At 42.9% G+C, this 23,929-nt stretch overlaps 1 protein-coding gene across 2 annotated transcripts in view; it reads right to left on the reverse strand.

Moving 5' to 3' along the window:
- Nucleotides 1-18,327, reverse strand: part of LOC121584872 (huntingtin-interacting protein 1-related protein) — a 40,331-nt gene extending 22,004 nt beyond the window's left edge. Inside the window, exons 1-3 of one of the 2 annotated variants that reach the window (XM_041901061.2) lie at nucleotides 17,789-18,327; nucleotides 2,280-2,343; nucleotides 622-764 (exon numbers count right to left, since the gene is read on the reverse strand). In XM_041901061.2, the coding sequence (XP_041756995.1) occupies nucleotides 622-764; nucleotides 2,280-2,343; nucleotides 17,789-17,881 (300 nt within the window). In that variant the 5' untranslated portion in view covers nucleotides 17,882-18,327. The remainder of the gene's footprint in view (nucleotides 1-621; nucleotides 765-2,279; nucleotides 2,344-17,788) is intronic. The other variant, XM_041901062.2, reaches the window with a different exon arrangement.
- Between the last annotated feature and the right edge of the window lie 5,602 nt (nucleotides 18,328-23,929).

The following is a 23,929-nucleotide window of genomic DNA, read 5'->3' on the forward strand; positions in this document are numbered from 1 at the left end:
TTCCCTCAGTAAGAGCATTGAAGATGGGTCGTGGCTGGGTCTTCCAGCATGACAACGACCCGAAACACACAGCCAGGGCATCTAAGGAGTGGCTCTGTAAGAAGCATCTCAAGGTCCTGGAGTGGCCTAGCCAGTCTCCAGACCTGAACCCAATAGAAAATCTTTGGAGGGAGCTGAAAGTCCGTATTGCCCAGCAACAGCCCCGAAACCTGAAGGATCTGGAGAAGGTCTGTATGGAGGAGTGGGCCAAAATCCCTTCTGCAGTGTGTGAAAACCTGGTCAAGACCTACAGGAAACGTATGATCTCTGTAATTGCAAACAAAGGTTTCTGTACCAAATATTAAGTTCTGCTTTTCTGATGTATCAAATACTTATGTCATGCAATAAAATGCAAATTAATTACTTAAAAATCATACAATAGTGTACCTATGATAAAAATTACAGACCTCTACATGCTTTGTAAGTAGGAAAACCTGCAAAATCGGCAGTGTATCAAATACTTGTTCTCCCCACTGTATGTTCCTTTTCTCTCTCTACATTTTTTTATTGTATGTATTTGATTATGTGGAAATGAAAACCCTAATACAGAGTAGAGTGTATAGAGCGGAGAGCAGGTTTTACGTTATGGTGGCCGTCCCGCAGCACTTTGTGAAGCACATGGCAGAACTTCCAGCTGAGGATGGAGTTTCTGGACAAAGGGAGGCCCAAGGCGTAGGACCAGAAGGTAAAGGCCCCCTTTTCCCTGTGGGTCCCCAGAATTATCCCTGTAGGGGCCGTCAAGGAAGACCAGCAAAATACAAAGCCAAAACAATACCTTCACTCGGTCCCTCACATATTCTTTTACTTTCTCTTCCTCTCATGTGCGATGGAGACCGTAATAAAAATCACACAATTTCAACACCTCTATCTTACTACATTACCTAAAACAAAACACAGTTTAAGAGATTAATGTATACTTAACACTAAATCATCCCAGGAGCATAAAATACATTGTACATTGTTGCGAGTTAGCAAGTAAGCATTTCACTGTACCGTGTGCACGTGACCAATAAACTTTGATAATAAGCATTGTTGCCATAGATACATTTAGCAGTAAAATATCCTGGGTGAATTCTAAGTTGAAGATAACAAAGGTTAAGACAACTTATAAAATGGGCGGTTCGAGCCCTGAATGCTGATTGGCTGACAGCCGTGGTATATCTGACCAAATACCACGGGTATGTCAAAACATTTATTTTTACTGCTCTAATTACGTTGGTAACCAGTTTATAATAGCAATAAGGCACCTCTGGGTTTGTGGTATATGGCCAATATCCCACGGCTAAGGGCTGTGTCCAGGCACTCCGCGATGCGTCGTGCATAAGAACAGTCCTTAGACGTGGTATGTTGCCATATACCACACCCCCTCGTGCCTTATTGCTTAATTATAAAATGGCATTGTTGAATACTCATTTCTGATTGGCTTGAACGGCATTCTAGAGCGTGCATTATTTCCCTATAGCGCACAGTATATCAGCATGGTAAAATTCAATGGCTATATACTCAGGACTCTATGCGTTCTCTGGAAAATAATGCAACTCCGTGGGAGGTTAGTTCCACTCCGCTAGCGCGTTGTGGAACACACCTTCCACGTCGTTCATTATTGTCCATAGAACACATAGCCCCTCATTGATTATCCCTTATGTAATAATTCCATGCAGAAGCGTTCGAAAATAAACGAATTCACTGAACCAGCACCAGAGCGAAAATGACAGAATGAATGGTAGCAGTACAGAAACTTTGCCATCAAAGTGGAAAATAAATACAATCGTAGTGAATTTCAGCTAACTACAACAGAAAAACTGTTTTACTGTCATTCTATTCATTTAAACTTTATTCAAATGATCTACAGCCACTTTATTAATTGATTTTCCGACCGCTAGTCACATTTTCAATGCTAATCCTGTAGAATCAGCAACAGCACTGGTCCAATGAATGTGTTTATTTTCAAACGCTCCGCATGGCATTATTTCGTTGTCTTAAACTACATTATTTTTATCCTAGGATGGATGTATAGCCTACATGATGGCAAATGTCAGCTCTAAAAACCAAATTACCTTTACAGAACACCACATGATTACATTGTATATCAAACAGGGTTGGGGTTCTACAGCATAACTCCCCAGTGGTTAAAAACAGCCCAGTTGTTCGGCACAGTGGGTTATCAGGCATACAAAGTTTGGAGCACATAATAGCAAAAAGGTTTACTGTTCCCAGTTTGGGGTTATATTGAAGGATACGGCGTGCATGTTTCTCTTTCACAGGCGCCTCGTTGGAGTTGATGGCTTTGCTGATGCTGCTGAGCTGGGAGAGGAGAGAGAGGACGGGTTGAGGCCATCAGTCACTATTGCTACTGAACTACCACTCAACAGTGACAAAAAGCATATTTAAAAAGGGATACTTCAGGATTTTCACAATGAGGCCATGTATCTACTTCCCCAGAGTCAGATGAACTCATGGATACCATTTATATGCTTCTGTGTCCAGTATGAAGGAAGGAAGTTAGAGGTAGTTTCGCGAGCTAATGCTAACTTGCTTTAGCGCAATGACTGGAAGTTTATAGGTATCTGCTAGCATGCTTCCCATAACACTTAGCAACGGAGGTTGCTTATCAGTCCCCCTCCCACCTATCCATCCCTTGAGTCTCCCCTTACATTGAATATTTAAAATCAAGCACTTCGAATACCCCAGAAGCATTTAACTGTAGGGCACTTCCACATCATATGAAGGAATGTGCCTACCTGATTTAGGGGACACAGCGAACAGTTGGTGCCAATTTCATAGTAAAAACATTTCCTTGGCACTAAATACAATCTGTGAACAGACTTAAAATTTATAAATTGATGGTTCGGATTACGGGATGCCAAGGTTATATTTTCCCATATTCTGTTCTAGTTAAAGGGTTGATCAAATTCAATTACACTACTGTTCAAAAGTTTGGGGTCACTTAGAAATGTCCTTGTTTTCGAAAGAAAAGCAATTTTTTTGTCCATTAAAATAATATCAAATTGATCAGAAATACAGTGTAGACATTGTTCATGTTGTAAATGGCTATTGTAGCTGGAAACTGCAGATTTTTAATGGAATATCTACATAGGTACAGAGGCCCATTATCAGCAACCATCAGTCCTGTGTTCCAATGGCACGTTGTGTTTCCTAATCCAAGTTTATCATTTTAAAAGTCTAATTGATCATTAGAATACCCTTTTGCAATTATGTTAGCACAGCTGAAAACTGTTGTGCTGATTAAAGGAGCAATAAAACTGGCCTTCTTGAGACTAGTTGAGTAGCTGGAGCATCAGCAATTGTGGGTTCGATTACAGGATCAAAATGGCCAGAAACAAATAACTTTCTTCTGAAACTCGTCAGTCTATTCGTGTTCTGAGAAATGAAGGCTATTCCATGCGAGAAATTACCAAGAAGCTGAAGATCTCGTACAACGCTGTGTACTACTCCCTTCACAGAACAGCACAAACTGGCTCTAACCAGAATAGAAAGAGGAGTGGGAGGCCCAGGTGCACAACTGAGCAAGAGGACAAATACATTAGAGTGTCTAGTTTGAGAAACAGACGCCTTACAGGTCCTCAACTGGCAACTTCATTAAATAGTACCCGCAAAACACCAGTCTCAATGTCAACAGTGAAGAGGCGACTCCGGGATGCTGAACTTCTAGACAGAGTTGTAAAGAAAAAGCCATACAGTGGGGGAAAAAAGTATTTAGTCAGCCACCAATTGTGCAAGTTCTCCCACTTAAAAAGGTACACGTCAACTATGACAGACAAATTGAGAAAAAAATTCCAGAAAATCACATTGTAGGATTTTTAATGAATTTATTTGCAAATTATGGTGGAAAATAAGTATTTGGTCACCTACAAACAAGCAAGATTTCTGGCTCTCACAGACCTGTAACTTCTTCTTTAAGAGGCTCCTCTGTCCTCCACTCGTTACCTGTATTAATGGCACCTGTTTGAACTTGTTATCAGTATAAAATACACCTGTCCACAACCTCAAACAGTCACACTCCAAACTCCACTATGGCCAAGACCAAAAAGCTGTCAAAGGACGCCAGAAACAAAATTGTAGACCTGCACCAGGCTGGGAAGACTGAATCTGCAATAGGTAAGCAGCTTGGTTTGAAGAAATCAACTGTGGGAGCAATTATTAGGAAATGGAAGACATACAAGACCACTGATAATCTCCCTCGATCTGGGGCTCCACGCAAGATCTCACCCCGTGGGGTCGAAATGATCACAAGCAAAAATCCCAGAACCACACGGGGGGACCTAGTGAATGACCTGCAGAGAGCTGGGACCAAAGTAACAAAGCCTACCATCAGTAACACACTACGCCGCCAGGGACTCAAATCCTGCAGTGACAGACGTGTCCCCCTGCTTAAGCCAGTACATGTCCAGGCCCGTCTGAAGTTTGCTAGAGTGCATGTGGATGATCCAGAAGAGGATTGGGAGAATGTCATATGGTCAGATGAAACCAAAATATAACTTTTTGGTAAGAACTAAACTCGTCGTGTTTGGAGGACAAAGAATGCTGAGTTGCATCCAAAGAACACATTTTACATTTACATTACATTTTTAGTCATTTAGCAGACGCTCTTATCCAGAGCGACTTACAGGAGCAATTAGGGTTAAGTGCCTTGCTCAAGGGCACATCGACAGATTTTTCACCTAGTCGGCTCGGGGATTAGAACCAGCGACCTTTCGGTTACTGGCACAACGCTCTTAAGCACTAAGCTACCTGCCGCCTATACCTACTGTGAAGCATGGGGGTGGAAACATCATGCTTTGGGGCTGTTTTTCTGCAAAGGGACCAGGACGACTGATCCGTGTAAAGGAAAGAATGAATGGGGCCATGTATCGTGAGATTTTGAGTGAAAACCTCCTTCCATCAGCAAGGGCATTGAAGATGAAACGTGGCTGGGTCTTTCAGCATGACAATGATCCCAAACACACCGCCCGGGCAATGAAGGAGTGGCTTCGTAAGAAGCATTTCAAGGTCCTGGAGTGGCCTAGCCAGTCTCCAGAGCTCAACCCCATAGAAAATCTTTGGAGGGAGTTGAAAGTCCGTGTTGCCCAGCGACAGCCCCAAAACATCACTGCTCTAGAGGAGATCTGCATGGAGGAATGGGCCAAAATACCAGCAACAGTGTGTGAAAACCTTGTGAAGACTTACAGAAAACGTTTGACCTGTGTCATTGCCAACAAAGGGTATATAACAAAGTATTGAGAAACTTTTGTTATTGACCAAATACTTATTTTCCACCATAATTTGCAAATAAATTCATTAAAATCCTACAATGTGATTTTCTGGATTTTCTCATTTTGTCTGTCATAGGTGACGTGTTCCTATGATGAAATGTACAGGCCTCTCTCATCTTTTTAAGTAGGAGAACTTGCACAATTGGTGGCTGACTAAATACTTTTTTCCCCCACTGTATGTACTTGCAAATGTATAAATTGACAAATTCTGAACATTTGGGAAAACTCCTGGCAGACTTGATACAAAATATTGTGTAGTGATGTAATCCTTCACTGGATCAGTCTGAAACTTTGCACACACAATGATGCCATTTTGTGGACAAAATCTAAATTACACCTAGATTCCTACATCACTGTCTGGCCTTTCTCTTTCATTTAAAAAATGATTAAATAAAATAAAAAATAAAACAGATTTTTTTTGTTTGTATTATCTTTTACCAGATCTAATGTGTTATTCTCCTACATTAATTTCACATTTCCACAAACTTCAAAGTGTTTCCTTTCAAATAATATCAAGAATATGCATATCCTTGCTTCAGGTCCTGAGCAGTTAGATTTTGGTTATGTCATTTTAGGCTAAGAAAAAAAAGAAAAAAAGGGTACAATCCTTTTAAGATAGCTAGGTGGGACAACCACATCACAGTCATAGCAGTACATTTTTCTTCTATAAAGTAGCCATCAGCAAAGTCAGATCTAGTAAGGGATATCAAAAGCTTTTTCTGCATCGAGAGATAATACAGCACAAGGAGCTGTTGTTTCTGATAAAACATCTGAGATATGTAATAATCGGAGGTTATCCGAGGATAAAAGTTTAACAAACCCGGGTGTCCATCTTTTCCAAACACATGACATGATTACAGCATTCCAAATGTAATTGCTGGTTGACTTTACACCACTGATGGCAACTGGGATTCCTACATTAGATGGATTACAAAACGTGTCAAATGAGCATTCCTAACAGTTGATACCCTACATGCTCCCAAAATACTCCATGCATCAGGGTGTCCTCGCCATGTTATGCTGACAATGACAATAGAGAAAAGAGACCTAATGTGACCAGCAACACGGTACACAGTGCCTCTGTCCTGGTCCCTCAGGCATCTGGGCCAACAGGTAGAACTAGTCAGAGTGAATGGAGGGATGAAGGGAGAGAAGCACAGTCAGAGCTAGGTCAACACTTCCCTCAAAGCATGTGTGTTTCAGTGCCGTTTAAGATCAGGGAGGACTTAAAAAAAATATATATATATATATATACACACAGTTGAAGTTGGAAGTTTACATAGACCTTAGCCAAATACATTTAAACTTAGTTTTTCACAATTCCTGACACTTAATCCTAGTAAAAATTCCCTGTCTTAGGTCAGTTAGGATCACCACTTTATTTTAAGAATGTGAAATGTCAGAATAATAGTAGTGATTTATTTCAGCTTTTATTTCTTTCATCACATTACATTCCCAGTGGGTCAGAAGTTTACATACACTAAATTAGTATTTGGTAGCATTGCCTTTAAATTGTTTAACTTGGGTCAAACGTTTCAGGTAGCCTTCTACAAGCTTCCCACAATAAGTTGGGTGAAATTTGGCACATTCCTCCTAACAGAGCTGGTGTAACTGAGTCAGGTTGTAGGCCTCCTTGCTCGCACACACTTTTTCAGTTCTGCCCACACATTTTCTATAGGATTGAGGTCAGGGCTTTGTGATGGCCACTCCAATACCTTGACTTTGTTGTCCTTAAGCCATTTTGCCCCAACTTTGGAAGTATGCTTGGGGTCATTGTCCATTTGGAAGACCCATTTGCAACCAAGCTTTAACTTCCTGACTGATGTCTTGAGATGTTGCTTCAATATATCCACATCATTTTCATTCCTCATGATGCCATCCATTTTGTGAAGTGCACCAGTCTCTCCTGCAGCAAACACCCCCACAGCATGATGCTGCCACCCCCGTGCTTCACGGTTGGGATGGTGTTCTTCAGCTTGCAAGTTACCCCCTTTTTCCTCCAAACATTACGATGGTCATTATGGCCAAACAGTTCCATTTTTGTTTCATCAGACCAGAGGACATTTCTCCAAAAAGTAAGATCTTTATCCCCATGTGCAGTTGCAAACCGTAGTCGGGCTTTTTTAATGGGGGTTTTGGAGCAGTGGCTTCTTCCTTGCTGAGCGGCCTTTCAGGTTATGCCGATATAGGACTCGTTTTACTGTGGATATAGATACTTTTGTACCGGTTTCCTCCAGCATCTTCACAAGGTCCTTTGCTGTTGTTCTGGGATTGATTTACACTTTTCGCACCAAAGTACCTTCATCTCTAGGAGACAGAACGCGTCTCCTTCCTGAGCGTTATGACGGCTGCGTGGTCCCATGGTGTTTATACTTGCGTACTATTGTTTGTACAGATGAACGTGGTACCTTCAGGCGTTTGGAAATTGCTCCCAAGGATGAACCAGACTGGTGGAGGTCTACAATTTTTTTCCTGAGGTCTTGGCTGATATCTTTTGATTTTCCCATGATGTCAAGCAAAGAGGCACTGAGTTTGAAGGTAGGCCTTGAAATACATCCACAGGTCCACCTCCAATTGATTCAAATGATGTCAATTAGCCTATCAGAAGCTTCTAAAGCCATGACATCATTTTCTGGCATTTTCCAAGCTGTTTAAAGTCACAGTCAACTTAGTGTATGTAAACTTCTGACCCACTGGAATGTGATACAGTGAATTATAAGTGAAATAATCTGTCTGTAAACAACTGTTGGACAAATTACTTGTGTCATGCACAAAGTAGATGTCCTAACCGACTTGCCAAAACTATAGTTTGTTAACAATACATTTGTGGAGTGGTTGAAAAACGAGTTTTAATGACGCCAACCTAAGTGTATTTAAACTTCCGACTTCAACTGTATATACCACAGCAGGTGAAAAGGACAAGAAGATGGAGGAATTCAAGAGCTCTGGATCCCCTGTTCACTCACAGCATGCTGTTCTATTTCATTTCAATTCATTACATAACCGACTGACTAATCCAGTTTGCAGTGACATACATGAGCTGTTATGATTCATTTATGCAGATTTTCTGGTCCTGTCCCAGCTCCCTCTCGCCCTACTTCCCCCTCAATAACCCACCACCGCCACAGAAAAGAGACACTGGTATGTTACACCGAGCAGGGGCAAATGTAAGTCTGTACGCACACACACACGCATACATTCTGCCCTAATGAGTCACTCAATCGAAAAATAATCCCACATTTTTCCTTTACCCACTTGCTGTATACACAGTCACATACAGTACATTCACTCACTCTAGAATGCACACATCTTATCGTTCACATAGGGAGGGAGGAACACAATCTCGGAAATTCGAGTCAAGCCTGGTCGAAATTTGCCAGCAATCCCGGAAATGCATAAAGACCTCAGTTAGTGAAACTGTGGAGACACCACAGACCACAACCCACCAACTTCCCCCTCTCCCAAAACACACAGTCACTAAACAAAGCACAGAGGGGCTACTGTGCGCCTAAGGCAACCACTCACGAGTGAGGGGAAAGTTGGGAGGAGAGACAGAGGGCAGTCTTGGTTAATGTGGACCCCTCCTTGTGAGGCTACTGCTAGTGCTGGCTTATAGGGGGCCTGAGCAAGTGGTGGCCTGGAGGGGTGCATGACAATGAGGGGTTTGTGGGAGGAGGAAGGCCCGTCAGCTGGGGTATAAGATCGGGTTGAATGGGGGCCACGCTCTGCCACAGAGGCCTCGGCAGATGGCCATGGAGCAGCATGGCTGCAGGGAGGCTCCTTAATACATTCAGACTGATTGACACTCAGAGGACAGGAGAGGAGAGGAGAGGAGAGGAGAGGAGGAGAGAGAGTGTGTGAGTGAAAAAGACCGGGAGTGTGAGGGAGAAAGGAAGCGAGAGGGAAGGGGGAGGAAGGGAGATCCTTGTTACACTAACCTTATCAGAAACTGCATAATGCAGTGAAGTGTGAGCAATGGAATTTATAGAACTGCTAGAAGTCTAGAATTGTAGATTGGCAATGACACAAACCAACAAAAGAACTACCCCGTCCCCCACTGGCACACTCCGTCACTCATTCATACAAAGAAACAAACACCATTAAAACTTTCAACAGCAATGCCATAAGGTCAGAAAAGTCTACATTCATCTGGTTGGAAACAGGAGAAGCTGGTCAACTGTGATCTAAGTGGGCCAGAGACAGTCTGACACCATTTAGCTGTCTGACACATGCTACAACATTGAACCTGGTCCCAAACATGTCTAAATCCCCCAATAGAGGGACAAGTAGTGAGAGGGAATGAGGAGAGAGGGATGAGCCCAGCCTAATCCCTGAGGCCAGTCACCAGATAAACACTCTGCTTCATCCCTCCCATCCCCTGATCCCACCCTTCTTACCTTCTCATCTTCTTCCTTCTTGCCTTTCAGCAGCAGTGTGTCTATGTGCTTAGACATCCCTGCAGGGGGACTATAGCTAGTGGAGACACAGCAGTAACACCTCTAGTCTACTCCATACTGGGCAGTCAGTCAGGTGCCCTGCAGTGACTCTAGGTATTGCATTCCTTATCAGCTTAATTCAACAGACTGCTGCTGCGGCTCTGGCTGTCAAGGTCAGACACAGACCCAAGCACTGCACGGCTGCCACTATTAATGCTGTTAGCCTAGTGTAAACACACTGCTAATGAGGCTGAACGAACTGTCTGGTTATGTTAGCATTAACTAGTCTAGCACTAATTCACTGGGAGTGTTGAGAAGAAGTGTTAGATAGTAATGTACTGATAGTAGCAAGAGGCCTGCTCAGTCGCCAACACACTGCTGTTCAAATCTATCAGGGAATGAATTGAAATGCATGTCCTGTATTTCTCTATCCAACACTACATTGTTTAGCGGTAAACAGGAAATTGGATAGTGGAATTTGGGGTGTGTTTTGATAAATAGCTATATCAAACCCCCTTTGATTTCGTAAGACAGCCTTCCCTGTTGTCACTTGGCAACATTAACAACATTTTAAAACGTTTAATTTCAACAAGTCAGTTTCAATTATCATTCTCACAACATCAAATACTAGCTGTTTTCATAGAACAGCCTTTCATGGCTATTATGTAAAGTAGTGTTCTGTGCTGTAGAGACACACTTCCTCTCCTGGACAACAAGCCTGTGAGATTCTGATAGGTCGTTTAGGATGTTTGGGTTCTGTCTTGCCCACACCCACTCAAGGGAGGCAGAAGTCAACTACTGCGGTGTCATCTTAAAATGGTACTACAATCATTCCAGTCTCCATTTTAAAACGTTTAATTTCAACAAGTCAGTTTCAATTATCATTCTCACAACATCAAATACTAGCTGTTTTCATAGAACAGCCTTTCATGGCTATTATGTAAATTTCCCTATTGTGTTACATTTCTCCTTAACTCCTGCTTTCTTGTATTTTGTCTCCCAGACAGCACAACAATAGCTGGCTCAGTCTCTTACAGTGATGATACAAACGGAAACCTGAGCCCCAACTGGACTAGCTTTTCCTGCCTTTGATGAAACTATTCTGTCCTCACCCCTGCTGCTTCTTCTCCTAAACCGGACATCCTACACGGATATATACAGTGCATTCAGAAAGTATTTAGACCCCTTGACCTTTTCCACATTTTGTTATGTTACGGCATTATGCAAACATTTATTAAAATTGTTTTTGTTACTCATCAATCTACACACAATACCCCATAATGACAAAGCAAAAACAGGTCTTTAGAAATGTTTGCAAATTTATTAAAAATAAAAAGCTGAAATGTCACATTTACATAAGTATTCAGACCCTTTACTCAGTACTTTGTTGAAGCACCTGTGGCAGCGATTACAGCCTTGAGTATGACACTACAGGCTTGGCACACCTTTATTTGGGTAGTTTCTCCACTTCTTCTCTGCAGATCCTCTCAAGCTCTGTCAGGATGGATAGGGAGCGTCGCTGCACAGCTATTTTCAGGTCTCTCCAGAGATGTTCGATCGGGTTCAAGTCCAGACTCTGGCTGGGCCACTCAAGGACATTCAGAGACGTGTCCCGAAGCCACACCTGCGTTGTCTTGGCTGTGTTCTTACGGTTATTGTCCTGTTGGAAGGTGAACCTTCGCTCCAGTCTGAGGTCCTGAGCGCTCTGGAGAAGGTTTTCATCAAGGATCTCTCTGTACTTTGCTCCGTTCATCTTTCCCTCGATCCTGTCTAGTCTCCCAGTCCTTGCCGCTGAAAAACATCCCCACAGCATGATGCTGCCACCTCCATGCTTCACCGTAGGGATGGTGCCAGGTTTCCTCCAGATGTGACGCTTGGCATTCAGGCCAAAGACTTCAATCTTGGTTTCATCAGACCAGAGAATCTTGTTTCTCATGGTCTGAGTCCTTTAGGTGCCTTTTGGCAAACTCCAAAAGAGCTGTCATGGCTAACTCCAAAAGAGCTGAGGAGTGGCTTCCGTCTGGCCACTCTACCGTAAAGGCCTGATTGGTGGAGTGTTGCAGAGATGGTTGTCCTTCTGGAAGGTTCTCCCATCTCCACAGAGGAACTCTGTCAGAGTGACCATCGGGTTCTTGGTCACCTCCCTGACCAAGGCCCTTCTCTCCTGATTGCTCAGTTTGGCCGGGCGGCCAGCTCTAGGAAGAGTCTTGGTGGTTCCAAACTTCTTCCATTTAAGAATGATGGAGGCCACTGTGTTCTTGGGGACCTTCAACGCTGCAGAATTTTTTGGAAACCTTCCACAGATATGTGCCTCGACACAATCCTGTCCCGGAGCCCTACGGACTATTCCTTCGACCTCAGGGCTTGGTTTTTGCTCTGACATGCACTGACAACTGTGGGTCCTTATATAGACAGGTGTGTGCCTTTCCAAATCATGTCCAATCAATTGAATTTACCACAGGTGGACTCCAATCAAGTTGTAGAAACATCTCAAGGATGATCAATGGAAACAGGATGCACCTGAGCTCAATTTCGAGTCTCATAGCTAAGGTTCTGAATACTTATGTAAATAAGGTCTATTTTTTATTTGTAATACATTTGCAAAAATGTCTAAACCTGTTTTTTTTGTTTTGTCATTATGGGGGATTGTGTGTAGATTGATGAGAATTTTTATTTGTTTAATAAATTTTTGAATAAGACTAACGTAACAAAATGTGGAAAAAGTCAAGGGGTCTGAATACTTTCCGAATACACTGTAGGTAACTTGCCATTGCTTTAAACCATCCTACAATGGTTGGATATAAAGAGTAGTGTTCTGTGCTGTAGAGACACACTTCCTCTCCTGGACAACAAGCCTGTGAGATTCTGATAGGTCGTTTAGGATGTTTGGGTTCTGTCTTGCCCACACCCACTCAAGGGAGGCAGAAGTCAACTACTGCGGTGTCATCTTAAAATGGTACTACAATCATTCCAGTCTCCTCCTCCACCTCCTCTCAAAAATGGTCACATCAGCCCTGTGTGTCAGCACCATGACTACGCTCCCTGATGTTTGTGCTCTCACTCCCCTAAGTGTCTAACTCCATGCTGTGCCACCCAAAATGGATGATGTCAGCTGTAAATAATAATAACAACCCTTACCAAACCACCCCCACCATAGTTCCACTGGCTTCTTCATTTTCCTGTAGATGCTTGGTTTCTATGGACAACCCAGGAAATTGTACACTGGCAACAAGGGTGCATTGGACTTATAAGCAACAGGTCAAAACTGAGATAAGTTAGTCATCTAGGTAAGTACTTAAACAGCAAGAAACTGGTTAAAGTAAATGGAAAGAGAGGGCTCATGGGTAGGAGTCAGTGTGTGAGTGAGAGAGATTGAGAGAGATTACACAGACCCAAAGAATTCGAAAACAAATCCAATTTTGATTAACTCCCATATCTATTGGGTGAAATACCACAGTGTGCAATCACAGCAGCAAGATTTGTGACCTGTTGCCACAAGAAAAGGGCAACCAGTGAAGAACAAACACCATTGTAAATACATTTTCCCTTTTGTACATCGTTACAGCACTGTATATAGACATAATGACATTTGAAATGTCTCTATTTTGGAACTTGTGCGAGTGTAATATTTACTGTTCACTTTTTACTGTTTATTTCACTTGTGTTTATCCATTTCACTTGCTTTGGCAATGTAAACATATGTTTCCCATGCCAATAAAGCCCCTTGAATTGAATTCAATTGAATTGAGAGTGAGTGAGTGAGTGAGTGAGTGAGTGAGTGAGTGAGTGAGTGAGTGAGTGAGTGAGTGAGTGAGTGAGTGAGAGAAAGGGGTTGTCCAGAGTCTGACTGTTTTAACACTCTTGGTTTCACCACCAGACAAAAGAAAGATAATGAAAACAGTTATCAGCTGAACAGGATGCCAGTGAAAGGGAGGAAAGTAGCAGGTGACCCAACTGTGGTTTGTGACTATTACGATTTCCCATTGTAGCCAATTCAGTTCGCAGTAATTCCATTACTGATTTTTGGTAATTTCGTTACCAATTACAAGTTTTAATCCCTTAACTATTATATCAGTAAAATCACTAACTAATTGGTAGGTCTACCATTACTTGTTACTTATGTGAACTTTAATTATCCTCCTTCCTCATGAGGGAGAGAAATTAGAAAATATCTTAAAGATGTGAGTTTTTGGTAACAGAATTACAAGGCAATATTTCTTAAACTTACAGAAGGTAAACAATTTCTACGAAACTAAATATAACATTATTGTGCTTTGATATACAGTACCAGTAAAACGGTTGGACACTCCTACTCATTCAAGGGTTCTTCTTTATTTTTACTATTTTCTACATTGTAGAATAATAGTGAAGACATCAAAACTATGAAATAACACATATGGAATCATGTAGTAACCAAAAAAGTGTTAAACAAATCAAAATATATTTTATATTTGAGATTCTTCAAATAGCCACCCTTTGCCTTGATGACAGCTTTGCATGCTTTTGGCATTCTCTCAACCAGCTTCACCTGGAATGCTTTTCCAACAGTCTTGAAGGAGTTCCTACATACGCTGAGCACTTGTTGGCTGCTTTTCCTTCACTCTGCCGTCCGACTCATCCCAAACGATCTCAATTGGGTTGAGGTCAGGTGATTGTGGAGGCCAGGTCATCTGATGCAGCACTCCATCACTCTCTTTCTTGGTAAAATAGCCCTTACACAGCCTGGAGGTGTGTTGAGTCATTGTCCTGTTGAAAATAGTCCCACTAAGCCCAAACCAGATGGGATGGCGTATCGCTGCAGAATGCTGTGGTAGCCAGGCTGGTTAAGAATTCTAAATAAATCACAGACAATGTCACCAGCAAAGCACCCCCACACCATAACACCTCCTCCTCCATGCTTTACGGTGTGAAATACACATGCGGAGATCATCTGTTCACCCACACCGCGTCTCACAAAGACACGGCGGTTGGAACCAAAAATCTCCAATTTGGACTCCAGACCAAAGGACACATTTCTACCGGTCTAATGTCCATTGATCGTGTTTTTGGCCCAAGCAGGTCTCTTCTTCTTATTGGTGTCCTTTAGTAGTGTTTTTTTTGCAGCAATTCGACCATGAAGGCCTGATTCACACAATCCCCTCTGAACAGTTGGATGTTGAGATGAGTCTGTGACTTGAACTCTGTGAAGCATTTATTTGGGCTACAATTTCTGAGGCTGGTAACTCTAATGAACTTATCCTCTGCAGCAGAGGTAACTCTGGGTCTTCCATTCCTGTGGCGGTCCTCATGAGAGCCAGTTTCATCACAGCGCTTGATGGTTTTTGCGACTGCACAAAGTTCTTGAAATTCTCCATATTGACTGACCTTCATGTCTTAAAGTAATGATGGACTGTCATTTATCTTTGCTTATTTGAGCTGTTCTTGCCATAATATGGACTAGGTCTTTTACCAAATAGGGCTATCGTCTGTATACCCCCCTACCTTGTCACAACACAACTGATTGGCTCAAGCGCATTAAGAAGGAAAGAAATTACACAAATTAACTAATTGAAATGCATTCCAGGTGACTACCTCATGAAGCTGGTTGAGAGAATGCCAAGAGTGTGCAAAGCTGTCATCAAAGCAAAGGGTGGCTTTTTGAAGAATCTCAAATATAAAATATATTTTGATTTGTTTAACACTTTTCTGGTTACTACATGATTCCTTGTGTGTTATTTCATAGTTTTGATGTCTTCACTATTATTCTACAATGTACAAAATAGTAAAAATAAAGAAAAACTATTGAATGATTAGGTGTGTCCAAACCTTTGAATAGTAGTATATTTCTGATACCTTTTAAGACTTTTTCTCGTCAATGTTTTCTAAGAACACTTTTCCATCTGTTTATGCAGAAATCAAAGCCTTTACTTATGCCAAATTTGTTATATGGAGAATGGTTGAAACATGTATCTATGCCTTCATTTCCAAAAAAGATAGTCTTAGCTTTCATTTGACACCCAATTTGATATGCTCCTATTAAACATCACGTTGGTGCGTGTCCTTTTCAATGGAAATGCACTAATACAGTTTTGAATGAATAGCAAGTATAGCAGCCTTCTTATGTCTTTCCAGTTATGTGCCTTTGATGACCAGAGTAGAGCTACATTAGTGTGCTTTACATTAGGCTAGTAACATTCAAATAGGGGTGTCAGCTGACTTTGGGCAGCTTTATAAGGATGGTAACATACTGCAGCACACACAGAGCGACTGCAGCACCCTCTATAGAAAGACAATATGGTGGAGCTGCCTGTCCTTGGATAGAGGCCCTATATGACCACCAGAGTTGAGTTGATTTGAATACCAGGACATTGCAGCACATTACATAACGGTCTCTACATTTGCACTGTCATATCAGGAGTTAGACGGTCACAAGCAGAGCAGGAAGCAAACAAGGAACCTGTGAGAAAGGGCAAGTAGACCATAGACAGGGAAGGCAAAACAGGACTCACTCAGGAGCAGTGTAGTGTCTCCCTCAGGTCAGCAGTACAAAGGTCTGACTAATGGCTAGACCTAAAGCCAGTCACTGTTTGGGTGTAACATGTCAGGATCTCATGTCTCTATGGCAGCGCTGAACAGAGATGTGCCAAGGGCATGTGACTGCGCCTCTGATATGTTCTGATGTGCTAATCTTTGACAAATTTAAACATCCTGTCAACAATGCAGTCAAAGGGACCACACAATCTCGCTTTCCCACTCCTTCTTCCATCTAGCAGGCCAAAGGAATGCGTTTCCTCTTCCTCATTGATTCAGTTTAGTATCATCACTGCCTAACTTTGTCTGGCTGACCTTGTGTGACTATAGGTTCTAGTTTGTCAAGATACCAGTATTGCGATACTACGATACCAGATTTTCCTTGGCAAAAAAGAAAACACGAAGCAGACTAAACTCTATGGTCCTTTAAAACGTACTTTTGTAAAATATTGTACTATAGCTTGCAAAATAAACAAATGTGACTCTGGGTGACACCATAAAGCTGTTTTTTCCAACATTAGGACTTTTTTCCTCAATAAATTTAGTCTGCTTCATGTTTTGTTTCCTTTGCTTCCTTACTTACATTTACATTTTAGTCATTTAGCAGACACTCTTATCCAGAGAGACTTACAGTTAGTGAGTGCATACATCGGGAATCGAACCCACAACCCTGGCGTTGCAAACACCATGCTCTACCAACTGAGCTACATCCCTGCCGGCCATTCCCTCCCCTACCCTGGACGACGCTGGGCCAATTGTGCGCTGCCCCATGGGTCTCCCGGTCGCAGCCGGCTACAACAGAGCCTGGATTCGAACCAGGATCTCTGGTGGCACAGATAACACTGCGATGTAGTGCCTTAGACCACTGCGCCACTCGGGAGGCGATACTGGTAGCGTGACAACACTAATAGGTTCTGTATTTTTGCATCAATCGATCCAATATATTCAAATGAGGTGCCGTAACAAAGGCACAAGGAGATGGCAAAGATTTCTCTTGCCTCATGCCATGGTCACACTGTTGACAGTTTGCGTTCTGCTGGACGTCAAGTCATTTCAGATGGAGGAGTCCAGCTGTTTTTGGATGATGTTAATGATGATGATGATGATTAAGTTAAAATGTTTGGACAGTGAGACATTATCGACAAATATATATATGGCTGATCAATGTAAAGGAATTACGCCTACACCTCAGTTATTAATCACAGGCAACCACTAACAGCTGATTGAATGGCATATTAATTATGCTGTGAGTAATGTTTCGCCACGCGGGGTGCCACAGGCCTATCAAAATAGCAACTCAGGTGATTGGACCATGTGCAGATTTTGCATCAAAATGTTTTCGAGCGTCATATTACAGTTAACAAGCGCTGTTTTGGGAAACCTACTACCCTTCCTGTGCGCAAATAAAAATAACATTGGAGAAATGACAGGCCTCATATGCTATTTCAAACGCTGGTTTGTCGAAAAGCCGCAAAACAAACAGCTGAGCAGGGCAAATGCATCCACCATCATCAGGTTATTCATATTTACCTGCTGCTTGTCAAAATGTTCCCTCTCCGCACCTAAATTGGTTTCGGTCCTTTTGGTTTTCACTCTTGAAGGCACCCGTCCTACGGAATTCATCCTCACGTCTTGGAAGCCGGTTAAACCCTTACTGGATATTCCACGATATGGACTGTTTGTAACAAATACCCACTCTTTAGCAAAATGTTCGTTTATAAAAGCAGTCCTTGCAGTTTTTGGTAGGAGCAACGCGCGAACAACCGCTTCCAGGCGTTAGACGTCCGCGAGTGGCATTTGGAGGCAGCGAACTCAATTGCGAGAACGCATCACGGTCAGATTAGGAAAAAGCGAAATGAAAGTAACGTTTGCTGTACGTGGGGATCCTCGTCTACTGAGGATACGACAGTAGTTCGCACGAAGAATCACTGGGGGAGCCCATGCGACAGGGAGGCTGTTTATGTCACCCATGCAGTAGGCTATTGAAATGGCACGGGTTTATTTTTCTTCACCTCACACCTGAAAAGGTATTTTAAGGCTACAGAGCTGTTGTGATGATATAGCTGCCGTTTTATCAGCAGGCCTATGGAAGCCCTTTCCCACCACCCCCCAAAAAAGTGGTTATGAGATAGTAAGTCATAATAATGAGATAGTAAGTAATTATTATGAGATCATAGGTCATTATTATGAGATAGTAAGTCATTATTATGAGATACGTTTAGACCATCTGTATCACATGAATCCAATGTGCTCTTTGCATCTGGCCCTCCAACTTTCAAGGATAACCTTATGTATCAGTGGAGGCTCCACAGCTAGCTTCTGTCCTCCTCTTGGTACATTGACTTCAATACAAAACCTAGGCTCTTGGTTCTCACCCCCTTCCATATACTTACACAGTAATTATGACAACTTCCAGAGGACGTCCTCCAACCTATCAGAGCTCTTGCAGCATGAACTGACATGTTGTCCACCCAATCAAAGTATCAGAGAATGAATCTAGTACTGAAAGCATAAGCTAGAGCTAGCTAGCAATGCAGTTGACTCAAAGAGAGAGAAAGACAATAGTTGAACAGTTTTCAACAAATTAATTAAGGAGAAGCGACAGAGAGAGAGAGAGATTTCATAATTTTTGTACACTTTCAGTTACACTTACTTAGCTAGCAAATGCAGTTGGCTAGTTTAGTTACTCAAACACCCGGATCAAACAGAGGGATGCTATGTTAGCTAGCTGGCTATGACTATCCAACACAATGCTGGGATGGGCTACAGGACAATAGGCAAGCAGCTTGGTGAGAAGGCAACAACTGTTGCCGCAATTATTAGAAAATGGAAGAAGTTCAAGATGACGGTCAATCACCCTCGGTCTGGGGCGCCATGCAAGATCTCACCTCGTGGGGTATCAATGATCATGAGGAAGGTGAGGGATCAGCCCAGAAATACACGGCAGGACCTGGTCAATGACCTGAAGAGAGCTGGGACCACAGTCTCAAAGAAAACCATTAGTAACACACTACGCCGTCATGGATTAAAATCCTGCAGCGCACGCAAGGTCCCCCTGCTCAAGCCAGCGCATGTCCAGGCCCGTCTGAAGTTTGCCAATGACCATCTGGATGATCCAGAGGAGGAATGGTAGAAGGTCATGTGGTCTGATGAGACAAAAATAGAGCTTTTTGGTATAAACTCCACTCGCCGTGTTTGGAGGAAGAAGAAGGATGAGTACAACCTCAAGAACACCATCCCAACCGTGAAGCATGGAGGTGGAAACATCATTCTTTGGGGATGCTTTTCTGCAAAGGGGACAGGACGACTGCACCGTATTGAGGGGAGGATGGATGGGGCCATGTATCGCGAGATCTTGGCCAACAACCTCCTTCCCTCAGTAAGAGCATTGAAGATGGGTCGTGGCTGGGTCTTCCAGCATGACAATGACCCGAAACACACAGCCAGGGCAACTAAGGAGTGGCTCCGTAAGAAGCATCTCTAGGTCCTGGAGTGGCCTAGCCAGTCTCCAGACCTGAACCCAATAGAAAATCTTTGGAGGGAGCTGAAAGTCCGTATTGCCCAGCGACAGCAACGAAACCTGAAGGATCTGGAGAAGGTCTGTATGGAGGAGTGGGCCAAAATCCCTGCTGCAGTGTGTGCAAACCTGGTCAAGACCTACAGGAAACGTATGATCTCTGTAATTGCAAACAAAGGTTTCTGTACCAAATATTAAGTTCTTCTTTTCTGATGTATCAAATACTTATGTCATGCAATAAAATGTAAATTAATTACTTAAAAATCATACAATGTGATTTTCTGGATTTTTGTTTTAGATTCCGTCTCTCGCAGTTGAAGTGTACCTATGATAAAAATTACAGACCTCTACATGCTTTGTAAGTAGGAAAACCTGCAAAATCTGCAGTGTATCAAATACTTGTTCTCCCCACTGTAAGTAAAAAATTACAATACAAAATAATTAAAGAGCAGCAGTAAAATAAAATAACAGTAGGGAGGCTATATACAGGGGGTACCGGTACAGAGTCAATGTGTGGGGGCACAGGTTAGTCCGGGTAGCCATGATTAGCTGTTCAGGAGTCTTATGGCTTGAGGGTAGAAGCTGTTAAGAAGCCTTTTGGACTTAGACTTGGCGCTCCGGTACCGCCTGCCGTGCAGTAGCAGAGAGAACAGTCCATGACTAGGGTGACTGGAGTCTTTGACAATTTTTAGGGCCTTCCTCTGAGACCGCCTGGTATAGAGGTCCTGGATGGCAGGAAGCTTAACCCCAGTGATGTACTGGGCCGTACGCACCTACCCTCTGTAGTGCCTTGCGGTCGGAGGCTGAGCAGTTGCCATTTTATCATATTACTCCAGTGCTATGCTCTCTACACTGGCTTCCTATAAAGGCTAGGGCTAGGGCTGAACCTACAAAGCATTACATGGACTTGCTCCTACCTATCTCTCCAATGTGGTCCTGCCGTACATACCTACACATATGCTACGGTCACAAGACGCATGCCTTATTGTCCCTAGAATTTCTAAGCAAACAGCTTTCTGCTAGAACACAATTTTTATGGAATTGTCTGCCTATTCATGCGAGAGATGCAGATTCGGTCTCGACCTTTATGTCTTTACTGAAGACTCCTCTCTTCTGTAGGTCCTATGATTGAGTGTAGTCTGGCCCAGGGGTGCGAAGGTGAACGGCAAGGCACTGGAGTGACGAACCGCCCTTGCTGTCTCTGCCTGGCCGGCTCCCCTCTCCACTGGGATTCTCTGCCTCTGACCCTATTACGGGGGCTGATTCACTGGCTCACTGGTGCTCTCCCATGCCGTCCCTAGGAGGGGTGTGTCACGTTGTGCCAGACTTTTTTTGCTATACTCGACTTGAGTGGGTTGAGTTACTGACGTGATCTTCCTGTCCGGTCTTGCGCCTCGTGCGGTGGAGGAGATCTTTGTGGGCTATACTCAGCCTTGTCTCAGGGTAGTAAGTTGGTGGTCTGTTGTAGCTCAATTGGTAGAGCATGGCGCTTGTAACGCCAGGGTAGTGGGTTCGATCCCCGGGACCACCCATACGTAAAAATGTATGCACATATGACTGTAAGTCGCTTTGGATAAAAGCGTCTGCTAAATGGCATATTATTATTATTATTATCCCTCTCTTTCTCTCTCTCCCTCTCTCTCTGTCTCCTCCCAGAGAACCTGATCCCTAGGACCATGCCTCAGGACTACCTGGCCTGATGACTCCTGGCTGTCCCCGTACCCAGACCACCTGGTCGTCCTGCTGATCCAGTTTCTTATTATTTGCTATGGAACCCTGACCTGTTCAACAGACGTGCTACCTTGTTGTGCTGCTTCTCCAGTTTCAACTGTTCTGCCTGCGGCAATGGAACCCTGACCTGTTCACCGGACCTGCTGTCTTGACCTCTGAATGCTCGGCTATGAAAAGCCGACTGACATTTACTGCTGATGTGCTGACCTGTTGCACCCTCTATAACCACTGTGATTATTATTTGACCCTGCTGGTCATCTATGAACGTTTGAACATCTTGAAGAACGATCTGGCCTTAATGGCAATGTACTCTTAATAATAATAATCTCCACCCGGCACAGCCAGAAGAGGACTGGCCACCCCTCAGAGCCTGGTTCCTCTCTAGATTTCTTCCTATGTTCCTACCTTTCTAGGGAGTTTTTCCTAGCCACCGTGCTTCTACATCTGCATTGCTTGCTTTTTGGGGTTTAAGGCTGGGTTTCTGTATAAGCACTTTGTGACATCTGCTGATGAATTTGATTGAATGTCCATGAGCCAGACTTACTATCTCATAATCACGGCTCACATATCTCATAATTATGCATTACTATCTCATAATTATGACTTGCTATCTCACAATTATGACTTGCTATCTCACAATTATGACTTGCTATCTCATAATTATGACTTGCTATCTCATAACACAGTCAGAATTACGTTCTTTGGTGGCGGGAACAGGCTTCCATGGTAGCCAGCTATTATCCCCAAACAAATAGTTTTTAAGAAGTTGAATGCTTGATTCGCCTATTTGTTGCATGCTTGTTATGATCATATTTTATTATGATAATGAAGAAAAAATAGATTTTTCAGAATTCACCGATAAATTGGTCCACATGGAAAACTAAAGGCATAGAAACCATAAATGACTTGGTAACAATAAATACATTTATTTCCATGACAGAATTAAGAAGTAATTTTGGACTGACCAATGTAGATAGTTTGAAATACATGCAACTTAAAAGTGACATATCACGAAATTTCGATTTTAAATATTTTGGACATCAGAGCAACCTTGAGGGAATCTTATTTGAGTGAGAAAAGGATGTTCATTTGATTGGGAAGATTGGAACTAAGACTTAAAAATAACTGCTGTTGGCACAAGATGGAAGGAAAGTTGGAGCATAACTAATAAAATTACAGTTAACGAAAATGTACGCTTAATCCAGTATAGACTAATGTATTGAATGTATTATGCAAGAGATAAAATTCACAAATTCTACAGCACAATGGCAGAGTCATGTCTTAAGTGTAAAACGAATAATGACTCACTAATCCATGCTTTCTGAGAATGCTATAAAGTCTGGAAGTTGGGGGCTGAGATAGAAAATTGGCTGTCAGAAATATTACAATGTAAATGTACTTTTAATCAATCTGTCTGCATGTTTCAAGACATGGGATATGGGGGTGGTGAGATACCCAATGGGCTGGACGATTCTCTTCTCATCACTCAAGTTGAAAAAACGTATACCAAGAATATACAGTATATACAGTGCTTGCAAAAGTATTCATCCCCCTTGGCGTTTTTCCTATTTTGTTGCATTACAACCTGTAATTTAAATGGATTTTTATTTGGATTTCATGTAATGGACATACACAAAATAGTCCACATTTGTAGACCTCCACAAGTCTGGTTCATCCTTGGGAGCAATTTCCAAACACCTGAAGGTACCACGTTCATCTGTACAAACAATAGTAAGCAAGTATAAACACCATGGGACCACGCAGCCGTCATACCACTCAGGAAGGAGACACGTTCTGTCTGCACAGCTATTTTCTGGTCTCTCCAGAGATGTTCGATTGGGATCCAGTCCGGGCTCTGTCTGGGCCACTCAAGGACATTCAGAGACTTGTCCCGAAGCCACTCCTGCGTTGTCTTGGCTGTGTGCTTAGGATCGTTGTCCTGTTGGAAGGTGAACCTTCACCCCAGTCTGAGGTCCTGAGCGCTCTGGAGCAGGTTTTCATCAAGGATCTCTCTGTACTTTGTTCCGTTAATCTTTGCCTCGATCCTGACTTGTCTCCCAGTCCCTGCCGCTGAAAAACATCCCCACAGCATGATGCTGCCACCACCATGCTTAACCGTAGGGATGGTGCCAGGTTTCCTCCAGACGTGACACTTGGCATTCAGGCCAAAGAGTTCAATCGTGGTTTCATCAGACCAGATAATCTTGTTTCTCATGGACTGAGAGTCCTTTAGGTGCCTTTTGGCAAACTCCAAGCGGGCTGTCATGTGCCTTTTACTGAGGAGTGGCTTCTGTCTGGCCACTCTACCATGAAGGCCTGATTGGTGGAGTGCTGCAGAGATGGTTGTCCTTCTGGAAGGTTCTTCCATCTCCACAGAGGAACTCTAGAGCTCTGTCAGAGTGACCATCGGGTTCTTAGTCCGA

Source organism: Coregonus clupeaformis, chromosome 16 (assembly GCF_020615455.1).
Source record: "Coregonus clupeaformis isolate EN_2021a chromosome 16, ASM2061545v1, whole genome shotgun sequence".
Classification (NCBI taxonomy): domain Eukaryota; kingdom Metazoa; phylum Chordata; class Actinopteri; order Salmoniformes; family Salmonidae; genus Coregonus; species Coregonus clupeaformis.